Source organism: Rhinolophus ferrumequinum, chromosome 8, assembly GCF_004115265.2.
Source record: "Rhinolophus ferrumequinum isolate MPI-CBG mRhiFer1 chromosome 8, mRhiFer1_v1.p, whole genome shotgun sequence".
NCBI classification, from domain to species: Eukaryota; Metazoa; Chordata; class Mammalia; order Chiroptera; family Rhinolophidae; genus Rhinolophus; species Rhinolophus ferrumequinum.
In genome coordinates, this window is record NC_046291.1 from 16,883,745 (window position 1) to 16,895,494 (window position 11,750).

The window sequence follows — 11,750 nt, forward strand, 5'->3', positions numbered from 1 at the left end:
TATGGGTGGGGTTTTTTGTTTTTATTTTTTTTCCGTTTATGAAATTCCTTTCATTCGTCGTTACTATTTTGTGTTCATAATTTAAGAAATAATAACGCCAAGCCTTGACAAACACGCCTCAGCATTTCCTTCCCCCGCGGGCCTCGGGGGCGGGGCGGGTGCGTCCTATTGGGTCCAGCCGCCCGGTGCAAGCGCGGCTCAAATCCTCCTAGACCGTCGGAGGGGGATCGGGGTAGGGGAGGCCCCGCGCGGGGTCCGGGGCCAGAGGAGAGCGGCGGCTGCCTGAAGGCGCGCCAGCTCCGCGTGCAACGACAGGAGAACGGAGGAGGTGATCCTGGGCTGTGACTCGCCCCCCACCCCCAGACGGGACCCCCACGGTACCCCTCCTGCTCTTACAGCGCCCTCAAGGCCGCCCTCATTGCATTTAATCGTAATCGCTAACGTGTAGCGAGTGCTTGGTCTGGATCCCTCTCTGGCTGCGCTCCCTCATCTCATTTACTTCTAGGAACGACCCCTTTCTTACTCCATTTTGCAGATAAGGAAACTGAGCTCTCAGAAGTGAAGCGACTTGACCCAGCCCTGAAGTGAGGGCAGAGGCGGGATTCTGGCCACCAGGCGGAGCCCCTTCCCTTAGGCAGGCCTCGAGGATGTGGGGAGGACTCCGCTTTATCTCCGAGGCCCATTCCGCATTGACCCCAAAAGGAAATGTGGCGAAGACCAAATGAAGCTCTGGCCTGAGCAGGGCGACTCGCCTTCCCGCCCCTCCGTTTCTTCCTCCGTGAAGACAGAAACCTGACTGGCTGTCCCCTGGACGGTCTGAGGAACTGACGCGGGGGCAGGGCCGCGGCGCCCCTCCCCCACTCGCAATCCCCTTCGTCTTACACCCCTATTGTCCCCTCCAAGCCTTTGCTGGCGCAGCCTCTTCCCCTGGGAGACCTGCCTTCCTCCCAGGCTCCCAGGCACTGCCAGGTGCACCCTCGGTCTTGGAGTCTGGGCGGGTGGTTGCGGAGTGAGTCAGAAAGGCCCCTGTCTTGCAGGGTCGGCGACTGTGGGGACTGAGGCGTTGATGGAAATGTTCTGTAGGATTGGGAGGGTTCTGCGGGTTTCCTCACTGCGGGGCAGAGGAGTCCACACCCATTGCTGTCCTTCTCTACCCCAGCTGCTGGAGTCACCTACAATGTCTATTCTTACCCGTTTCATGGGTTTGCACCCCAGGAGGAACAGAGTCATGGGGACCATGAATGGGGAAACACGTGGTTCTGTCTGGCACTGTGGACAAGGGTTTTCTCCATCCAGCATGCAGCTAACCCATCTGCCAAATGGGGTTGGTAAAATGGAGTGGGGTGCCTTGAAAGGCAGGGCGCCCTGGGCAGGCTCCTGCCGGGTCAAGATGCCAAGCCGCTCCCACCCACTCAAGTTAGATCTGAGCCTGGGGCTGGGAGGGCCAGAGCTGCTATGGGTATGGAGGGGGGGTAGGCAGCACTTTGTTAGGGGCCTCCCTTTACCTGAAATGACTGACCTTGGCCTGACCTATTGCTAACCCCTCACCCAGGCCCAGGGTAGCTCCTTACCTGTCCCTGCGGTCCCCTCCGCTCCCCGCCTTCCTTGCCCCCAAGCCCTAAGTCCCAGGCTTAAGTATTCATACGACCAGCCTGCCCATTCCTCTGGGGTCGCCTTCCTGCTCCAGAAGATCTAAGAGCTCCCCGCAAATTGCACTACTCTGCGCACCTGCATCCCTCCTCCTCTTGTCATGCTTCTGTCCCCCTCTTGCTTATTCAGCTTTCAGAATCTGTCCAGGACTTCCTTTCTCTGGCCCTAGCTCACTCTTCCCAGGTGTGCCCGACACACACACACTGCGGTGACTCTCCGTTCTGCTCTACATAGTGATTTCTTATTTACTTGGCTGTCTCCCCTGCCGTCCCCCCTCGTCCCCCAACACACACACAGTTCTTGAGAGCGAACGTCTTTAATTGGAACTTTGCCTCCCTCCCCCACATCTAACACAGGGCTGGTGCCCATTTAGTACCTACGTAGTGAATTGACCAGAGCGGGGTGCAGTGGGTACAGCTGGAGGCACCTCCAAGAAGCTGAAAAAGGGGCTAGGAGATGCCTTTCTCCACTATCGGACCTCTACCCACCCCCTCCTTCAGCTGGCGTGGACCCCATCTTCTCCAGGGCCAAGTCCGGGTAAGGGGATTATTGAACAGCCTTCTTGCCCAGGTAATCTCCCCCACTGTTGCTCTGACTGAGCCAGAGCCGTCCTATTCCGTCCCTCCCTGAGGGCCCCACTGCCGTTGTTGCCCTTTTAAGAAAGAGGAAATTCTTCTCATAAACAAGCGCCCCGACCTGAGCGCGGAGCTTGCCCCGCCGGATCCCCGGGAAATCGAGGGTGCTTCCAAGCATAGCGCCCGGCCCGGGCTCAACCCAGGGGAAAAGTCCGGCGACCCCTCATTATCGCCGCTCTCCGCAGCTCTGGGGTTGGGGTGGGAGCGACGGAAAGAGGCCGGAGGAAGGACTTGGGGGAGCCTAGAAACAGCCCAGGGAGCGTCTGTAAAGTGCAGTCCCTGCGTGAGGCGAAGGATAGCCGGGCTACTCCCAGCAGCAGAGGGGGTTCCCCACCCTCACAGCTCCCCCTACCCACACCTCCAAGTCAGGGCTCCGGGGCGTGAGGCCCGAGTACCCGCCTTCTCCTCTTTGGCCGGGTTGGGTGAGGCCGAGGCGGGGAGTGCAGGCGCCCGGGACCGTCCCTGCCCCTAAGGGGAGCTGGGAGTCAGCGCCTAGGGAGAGTTAACGGCGCGGCGTGGGAGTCCCAGCCGCCAGGTTCCCTGGGGAGATGGCAAATGAATTGGACTTCCGAGGCACAGACTCTTGGGTTCCTTACGACCTGGCGCCTGAACGGGGGAGAACCGCGCCTCGGTTATACTGCCTGGAAAATGGGTTGCTGGTGAAACAAAAATGCTGAGACCACTCCAGCGAGAATAGAAGGGAGACAGCAAGAGGAGGAGACATGGAGTAGGGTGCTCTCCTTGATGGTTCAGGGATTTCGTGTTTTCCCTGTTTCCGTTCGCCCTGCTCTTTTGGGCGAGAAGCAAACTAGCCTTGTTTAGCATTTATCAGCTCTATTTTAAATGCTATTTGAAGCCTGTGTCCTGCCCCCAACTAGGTCAGTCAGGTGACTCCCACAGGTGCTCAATAAATACTTTGGGGATGATTTTTTTTAAAGTCCCAGTGCCAGGCACTGTGTTAAAGCGCTTTACAACCATTGCGAGGTTGGTGTCCCATTTCACAGATGAAGACACTGAGACCTGGAACTTAATCACTTGTCTAAGCTAGGAAACAGCAGGTTTCTATGGAACTCAGGTTGGCCTGCTTCCAAAATGCCCACTCCATCTGCTCTGCCTCCACAGCCCCTACCCTTATGACCAGAAGTCCAGTCTGCCCCACTCATTTCACAGCCTAGTCAGGCCTGGGTGGGAGTTCATCTGGAGGGCTCGCCCTTCTGCTCCTCTTCAGGAAGCCCATACAAGAAGTGTCGGTGGGAGCTGTGGATCAGCAGAGTGGCTCCGTGAGCGATGAAACAGGTCCAGACCTGAGGGAGGGGCCATCATGAGTGGGGAGAAAACAAGACCTCTGGGGAAACCCCAGTCCGTCCCCCCCTTAATCGTGGGCCTCCTCTCCTTGCCTCCCCATCCCCAAGGCATCCAGTGACCCTCCATTACCAGGTAGGTAGTGAGGCCTAGGTAGACTGCGGCCAGAAGAGCTACAAGCCCAAAGTAGGCGGGATGGTGGAGGCCCGGAAGGTAGCTGACCACAAAGTAGAGGTTGATGGCACAGACCAGTGCCATGATGGAGGAAGTGATGGCCTTGCTCAGCCTGGGGGACAGGAGGGAAGCTCAGGGCTGGCTGCATCTCCACTCCCATGCCCACAGCCAGTCTGGAGCAGGGGTGGGGAGAGGAGCACACAAAGCCAATTTCTCTGGGCTGTGGGACCTGGAGCAGACCCACACCCACTTCTGCCTCCTGGTCCCTCTAGGTTCCACCCTGATGGGATGTGGCAAGAGCAGAGTCTAAGGTGAGGGTGAACTGCTCAGGCTCTAGAAACAGCCCCCGCCCTGATTCCGTCCTGGCTACTCACTTGCTAGCTGTGTGACCTTGGACAAGTTCCTTAACCTCTCTGAGCTTATCTGGATAATGGGGATAATAATGGTAATTCCTACCTTTGGGTGGTTGTGAGGATCAGATGCAGTAATGCAAGTCCAGTGCCTGGAAGAGGGAGTACTTACCAGCCATTGGCAAACTCCTGCATGAGGGCGGGCATGCTGGTGAAGGTGAGTATGGGCAGCACAGCGAAGGGAAGCTAGGGAGAAGTGAGAGGATGGGGCTGAGGATCCCTAACTCAGAGTACAACGAGGAGGGGACCTGAGCTCGCATCATCCTCCGCCAGGCTGTGTGCCCATGGGCAAGTCTTCTAACCACTCCCAGCTTCAGTTCTCCACCTCTGCGCCTTCCAAGCTTGTGGGGCTCCAAAGCAGGAGAAAGTGTTTGGAGCCTATGGTCCCAGGCTGCCTGAGTTTGAATGCCAGAGCTGCCACTGGTCACTTAACTGTGTGCATCAGTTTTCCAACCTGCAAAATGGTGATAATGGTGGTTCCTACCCCGGGGCTGACTGTGAGGATTCTGTGAGCCTCGTTGGCAAGGTGTGTTTAGGTTGTGCCTGGGAGGGGGGTCGGCTCAATCTAGGGAATTGCTGTGGTTCCTGTTGAACTCCGCAGGGGCAGGTGACAGAGATGCCCTCACCAGCAGGCTCTGCAGCACGTTGAGCAGGTCATTGAGGCCTGACAGGTCCCTGAGGTCCCTGAAGACAGCCACGAGCACAGTGGGCAGGATGGCGCAGGAGCGAGTGAGGAGGACTCGGGCGAAGCGTGACCACCGCAGCTTCAGGAAGCCCTGGAGTGGGGGGTGGGCACCTTAGTGACGGGGTGCGGGACTGGGGATTCCAGAGGAGGGACGTCTGTCGTCCCGCAGCCTATCTCATGCCTAGGGGAATTCTGTTTTTCCATCTCTGAAATGGGGGTTAGCTCTGTCCCTAGTTGGTAAAGAGGGGATGGTTTAGGGAGTTCCCCTACCACAACTGATTGCTGAAGACTAAAGAGTTTTAGGGAAAGGGCTCCTGTTAGTCCTGGGTCTGCAACCTCGGGCCAGTCGCCTCACCTCTGAATCTCCGTTTTCTCATCTATAAAGTGGGGCTTATAATGGCTGCTTTAGGATCTGGGCTGTTTAAGGATCAAGGAGGCCCACGTCTGAGCCCCCAGTAATGTGCTTGATGACCTCTTGACCTCGGACCCCCTGGCCCTCCCTGGCCCACCCACCTCCATCACAAACTGTCCCGCGTAGGTGCCGGTCATGGTGGAGCTCTGCCCGGCTGCCAGGAGACCCACTGCCCAAATGTAGAGGGCTGCAGGGCCGAAGAGGCAGCCCAGGATTACGCCCTGGAGGGAGAAGCTTGGTTTGACCAGTGGCCCCGCTCCTCGCGCAGGCTCCGCCCCTGAGGTGAGCTTGGCGAGGAGCCTGGCTGGATCAAACCCTTCCAAGCCAGCCGGTGCTCCGCACTTACCCCTTGGTAAATGTCTACATCCACTGTTTGGTTGTTCATGGGGAAGATCTTGGCGTACTTGTGGAGGCTGCTGTTGGCACAGACGTTGAACTGTGGGCAGCAGGGGCAAACTGTTGGCGCAGCAGCCGAGTCTGACCAGTGTGAGCTCCCAACACTGGCTAGCCGTTATTAGAGCCTCATGACAGACCCACTCAGCAAGAGAGACAGGCACAGTCCCCAAATCCCAGAGTGCCAGGGAGGAGCTTGCTGGCTCCTCTTTCAGAGTCAGCTCCAATGTCGCCTCCTCCAAGGAGGAGGCCACTTCTGACTGCCCTGGCTAATGTAGCCCCTCCCTCACCCACCCCCAATGATGTTTCATCACCCCCTTTATTTCCTTCACAACATTGTCCACATTCTTCCCTTTTGTACTGATTTGTTGATTCGTTTCCTGTCTGCTCACTGCCCTCTGAATTTAAGCTGCAATGGAGCAGTCATGTGTATCCCCAGGGTCTAGGACACTGCCTGATACATAAGAAATGCTCAGTAAATACTTGCTGTAGGAAAGACGGTTTATCTGCTAAGGAAGATTATGAGGAGAGAAGACTCAGAGAAGAAAATGACTGTGTGCACGTTTCCACTCCACACTCAAGCTCAGGTACCACTCCTCCCAGAACTCCCTCCCTGCGGTTTGCTGGGCAAATACTGCCCCTCTGTCCTGGTGCAGCTGGAATGCTGAGTCCTCCAACTCGGCTCCTTCCTTCCAGGCACCTCCTTTGGACATGTGTGCCTTTCAGTCCCTGACCTTCTAAGATCCTGCCTGGGGGGAGCTATGTCTCCCCAGTGGGGTGAGGAGGAGCATCCCAGCCAGAGGCCAGGGTCACAGACCCGTCCCCCCCAACCAGTGCCTAAAGTGTGGGGCATAGACTCAAAGGGCTTAGCTGCATTGCCTGGAGTCCCCCACAAAGCCTGCAGGGCACGTGAGCATGGGGCGTGCTAAGGAGTGGGGAGGTGTGTCTCACCGCGTCCTGGTTGGTTTGCTGGTAGAAGGCTTGCCCAAAGACAGCCACGACAAAGAGGTTGATGAAGAAGGAGACAGACAGGGCAATGGTGGCCTCAACCAGGAAGTACAGGTTGGCTTCTCGAATGTCCGCCCGGCGGGTCCGGTCTATCTCTCGAGACTATAAATGTCAAAGGCAGGGGGAGGAACCAAAGTCTCTCAGAGCCACCCCAGCACTGTCCACCCTCATACCTCTCTACCTATGTTCTCCCCAAACGTCAGTTCTTTCTAAAGCCCCCTATGGCATCTGGGACAGGCCCAGGTCAGCTGACTCCCTTCCTACATGCCCAGCTGTTTCTCCTCAGGGCCTTTGCACTTGCCATTCCCTCTGCTTAGACGGTGTTCTCCCCTGATCTTCCTTCCCATCCTTCAAGTCTCAAAGGTAACCTCCTTAGAAAGACCTCTCCTGGCTACCTTTCCTCAAGTAGCTCCCTCCTCAGTCATTCTCTACCACGCTTCTCTGTTTCTTTTCCTTCAGAGCGCCTTGCACAATCCGTAGTTCTTTCCTTTGTTTACCGTGGTTACCATGGTTTGTCTCCCTCGCTAAAATGCAAGCTCGAGGAAGGTAGAGGACTTGTCTGTCTTTTCATCATTGACACCCAGATCCCAGCACACAGTACATGCTCAATTATTAAAATATTGAACAAATAGAGAATGATTCACTTCCCGCTGAAAATCGTGAGGGCAGGAGCCAAAGGGGCGGGGCTCCAGGCATGGAGGCAGGGCCAGTGTGACTCAGAAAGGAGCAGACATCTCTCCGTCCCTGCCCCCCTCACCTTGACCAGGGCCGAATGCAGGTAGATGTTGTGGGGCATGATGATGGCGCCAACGATCCCCACAGCCTGCAACAGCTCTGGCTGGCCACAGCCGGGGCACGAGGGCAGGAACAGACCTCTAAGAAGTGCTCCCTGAGCTGGACGTGCCACTACGTACTGTGGGGAAGGAGACTTGTCAGCCCAAACCCCACCCCTGCGCAGTTATTCTTACCCCCACGGCCCTCAACCCTCGACCCTGACCCCTCAAACTCTGCTGGGGGCAGAGAGAGGGGTGGCCTTTGGGGGGGGGTTGCACCTCTGGCTTCCCACCTCATAGCCGAAGGTCACGGCCATAATGGTAATAAGGAATCCAAAAAAGGCTTCCAGTTTCCGCAACCCTAGGGAAAAAGCAAAGGGGCAGAACAACAACAAAAACCCACAAAAAATTGTAACATCGGCAATTATTAATGGCGAAATCTTGAGCACTTTGTTCCCCGCACTCAGTGAATCCTCGCCACAGCCCTATGACATCTGTGCTGTACTTTTCCCCATGTTCTAGATGAAGAAACAGAAGTCTGTGTAACTTGCTGAAGGCCACATAGCCAGAGTGAGGAAGCTCAGCCCAGAACCCTTCCCCAGAACAACCCGGATGGTCAGCCAGCTCCTGCAGTCACTTGCCCACCCCACAGGACAGTCCCCTCTGAGATGAGGGGCACACCCACCGTAGTTATCGAGGAAGAGGAAGAACAAAGTGTCCACGATGGTGATGAGGACGCCACCCCAGAGAGGGATTCTGAAACCAGAGTCACCTGGGTCAGCCCAGCCTGGTCCAGGGGTCTGAAATTCCCACCCTCAGGCCTGAAGACTGTGGAATCGGGGGTCCTGGGAACCTCAGAGACCCAAGTGGCCCCAGAGGGCAGTGGGAGTGTGCTGGGATGGAGAATGGCACAGAACATGAGAGGAAGGAGCAGGTTGGGTGGGGGACCAGCGTGGTAGGCAGCTTGGGGCTAGAGCCCTGCAAGCATCGTCACTGACATCTGTGTGACTTTAGACAAACAACGTTATGTGTCTGGGTCTCTGTTTCCCCATCTGACAAATTGGGCAACAGCTCTGAGTCAGAGGGGACCCTCTGAGTCAGAAATGGACTCAGGGAAGTACAAGGCCTGGGGAAGAAGTTGCGTCGGTTCCCAGCCCTGGACTGAAGTCCCGGGCCCCTGGGGCAGTACCGTCCAGCCGAGAGCAGGCTGAAGGCTATGGCTGTGCCGATGACCTCTTGCATGTCCGAGCCTACGATGGCGAGCTCGATGGTCAGCCAGACGAGGGTGCGGGGCACCTGGGGAGGAGGCAACCTTCCTCAAGGCTGGGCCAGTTGTTTGGCTCAAACCTACACTTACCTTCCGTGTTCAGCACTGGACTGTTGGGCTGGAAGCCTGCAAACTACACTTGCAAGACAGCCTTGCCAGCTGGTTTCCAATTAAGTTTGTCACGAAACACTTATGGGCGATTAAAAGGCAGGGAGAAATGATTTTTCCCCTGCTTCTGCTGGCGTTTCTGGCTGTGGCATCAGCAAAAGCACCAGGCCAGCCGGGCTCCAGCAGCGCCGGTGGCCATTTCAGCAGAGGTGGGCAGTGCTCTCAGAAGCTCAACAGAAAATGATGGCTCCTGGGCTCCTGCCCGGCAGCTTTGTGACCTCTTGGTAACACCTCCTTCCCTTGCTCCTCCAGCCCTTCCAACACCTTTGCGTCTACATCCCTCTATTAAATACCTTTGAAATACCTAATGGCAGGATTTCGGTTTTCCTGCTTGGACACTGACAACAGCCAAGCCCCCAGTGTCACTCCCTCACCCCTGAGCTGACGCCTCCCTGTTTTCTGCCTTGGTTTTCCCAGGGCAAACCTTCTCCAGGTTTCAATTGCCCCTTCTATAAAATGAACATGGCATGTCTAACGTTTGTATGCTATTAGTTTGTGTGCCTTAGTTTGTGTGCTATTAGTTTGAGCCTCGGTCTTCTCATTTATCAAATGGACTTGTGACACCCTACTTGAGATGATGTGTTTATTTGATCATGGAAGCTGTAAATTGCTGTTTTGGGTTTGGGGCCTGTGGGTGTTTCCTGTCCAGGCCCACCAAGCTCACCTTGGGATAATAGAGATGGCAGACCTCGCTCAAGTCCTTCCCTGTCACCACGCCCAGCCGGGCAGCAAGTCGCTGGCAGAGCAAGCCCAATACCGTGGCCCACAGCAGCACCCAGAGCAGCTGTGAAGGGAAACGGCTTCAGCCAGAGGCAGAGCCCCAAATTGGTGGCCACCTCTAGCCAAGGACACTCCTTGGACAGAGAGTAGGGGAGATGGAGCGAAAAGACCAAGCTCCCCCATACTCCCATACACCCTGCGCTCTGGCAGGGCTGCCCTGGGGGTCCTTTTCTGGCCCATTTAAACTTAACATCTTCTCTCAGGAACAGCAGCCATGCAGGCCACTCTGGGGAAATGCGGCAAGCTGGGGTCTCCACCCACTTAGCCTGGTCACCCCACTCCCCACGGTGTCCAGACGTAATCACTTTGAATCCAGCCACAGCGCCAGCCTGCAGATCCGACTCGATGTTTCCTGGGTCCAGGAAAGCGATGCTCATGAGGAAACCGGGCCCCGTGAAGGCCCACAGCTTCCGCAGGCTGAACGTGCCCTGCGGGTGAGAGTGGGGGATAGGGGTCCTTAGTACAGGAGCTGTAACAGCTGGCTTTGGCCCAAGGGGCTCACCAGCCAGGCTGGCCAGCCTTGCCCTCCATTCCCCGTTTCTGGAGCTGGGTTAGTGGAAGGCATGGAGAGGGAGGAACCAATAGGATTTACTGAGTGAAGGCCCATCAGCTCTATAGATCCATCTCGTTCGGCAGCCTGTCTGCACCTGACCAGCCTGCCCCGTGCAGGCCCTGACTCTAGATCCTCAGAGCCCCAAGGAAGGCTTTCCTGGGGTCAAGCCTTGCTGGTCCAGCTCCTCCCTCCCCAGCCCCTTGTCAGACCACAGGCCTTCCCCTCTGGAGGTCACTGAACTGAGGTGAGCCATTCCAGGACTAGGCATCGCAACCTGGAATCTGCTAAAGATGCTGAAAATGCAGGGTGATAGCCTAGCCCTAGAAGCAGCCTAGAAGCCAGCCTGCAGCCTTCTTCACTTCTCCCGATGCCCTTGTCCAGGTTCTTTCCTTTTATGATACAACAAATCCTTGAGGCATCAACCTGAATTCGCCCCAAGTCCCTTTCCATGCATAAGAAGGCCAACATTCCTCCAGAAAGCCACTTGATAATTTTTAGAAATGATAAGCTCTGGGGACAGAAGCAGGAAAAGGGCAGTTGCACTGTGTCAGAGCTGGAAGGGACTTGCCATGGTCTTCAGAAAACCATCCTCCCCCAGTCCCTGAGAGCCCAGACGATCCTATCAATCCGGAAAGAGCCCAGGAAGTTTCCAGCATGCCCACCGGTTCTGTGTCCGGGATGGGGACCTTCTCACTCAGGTAGGTCGCTCCAGGAGGTGCTTGCTGTGGCTCTGCACTGGATGAGCTGGAGATGGAGCCATACGTGGGCCTGCTTGGACTTTGGGGGCCACTGTCACCTGCAAAAGGTCCCATGAGGCATGGTGAGTGACCTGCTTCTTTACGGTGGCCCAGGGCTAAAGCCATTTGTGTTCCCCCCCCCCACTTCCTCCTGGGAAAGTAGAGAAATCAAGGCCCAACTGAATAGGGACCCTTGACTCCCATCTTGGGTCCATCACCTTCACCCCTTGACCAAATGTCCCAGAAGATATGTGGGAAGGGGACCCTCCAGAATGTCTCTCCTTCCATGTGTGTGCAGAGAATCCCCAAATCCATATCTCTCTTGCCACAGAGGACATGGAGAGGGACCCTGGGCTCTGAAGAGGGCTAACTGGCACCAACATGTATGCCCCTTGCCTCACCCTTGCCGCCTCCAGCAGCTGAGGAAGCTCCAGGGCTTCAAGTACACAGAGATCAGACAAAGGGACGCTCTGTCCTTGGGGATGCAAAGGACCCAACCCCAGGCTCGTGTCCAGAATTGTGGTCTAGGCCAGGACTCCCATGGGGAGACCAAAGGCTTCCTTTGCCGCTCTGGCTCTCCCCCCTCCCCATCCCTGGAGGTGGCTACTCACCTGTCATGATCACAGCAGGTCAGGCCCTCCGTGTGTGTGAACGCTGTGCTGGGCAGCCTCTCACACCACGTTTCCTCTCTGGATGTCAGAGTGTGAGCCCACACCCTCTTACCCAGCTTCAGCTGAGCTCGGCTGTCCTCACACACACGAGACGTTGTGAAACACTTTCCAAAGGCAGAAGTGGCCTGCTCT

At 56.5% G+C, this 11,750-nt stretch overlaps 1 protein-coding gene across 2 annotated transcripts; it reads right to left on the reverse strand.

Annotated features, from left to right (window-relative positions):
- Nucleotides 1–1,961: 1,961 nt before the first annotated feature.
- Nucleotides 1,962–11,750, reverse strand: SLC11A1 (solute carrier family 11 member 1). Of its 2 annotated transcripts, XM_033112431.1 has the most exons (15): nucleotides 11,559–11,747; nucleotides 10,873–11,006; nucleotides 9,963–10,085; nucleotides 9,542–9,661; nucleotides 8,632–8,738; nucleotides 8,128–8,198; nucleotides 7,736–7,803; nucleotides 7,427–7,582; nucleotides 6,613–6,771; nucleotides 5,615–5,704; nucleotides 5,370–5,489; nucleotides 4,798–4,947; nucleotides 4,284–4,357; nucleotides 3,720–3,873; nucleotides 1,962–3,589 (listed from the first exon to the last, which is right to left on the reverse strand). In XM_033112431.1, the coding sequence occupies exons 1-15, from the start codon at nucleotides 11,563–11,565 to the stop codon at nucleotides 3,479–3,481; spliced, it is 1,644 nt and encodes a 547-aa protein (XP_032968322.1). In that variant the 5' UTR covers nucleotides 11,566–11,747; the 3' UTR covers nucleotides 1,962–3,478. The 2 variants fall into 2 exon arrangements, with proteins under 2 accessions (XP_032968322.1, XP_032968323.1); XM_033112432.1 differs by lacking the exons at nucleotides 1,962–3,589; nucleotides 3,720–3,873; nucleotides 4,284–4,357 and adding an exon at nucleotides 4,364–4,625 and having other exon boundaries at nucleotides 11,559–11,750.

Coding starts and splice junctions, on each gene's coding strand:
- SLC11A1 (XM_033112431.1), bottom strand. Junction 9,662..9,962: donor GCGCTGTGGCTGGATTCAAA/GTGATTACGTCT, acceptor TTCCCTTCACAG/CTGCTCTGGGTGCTGCTGTG. Junction 3,874..4,283: donor CAGGAGTTTGCCAATGGCTG/GTAAGTACTCCC, acceptor CCTGTCCCCCAG/GCTGAGCAAGGCCATCACTT.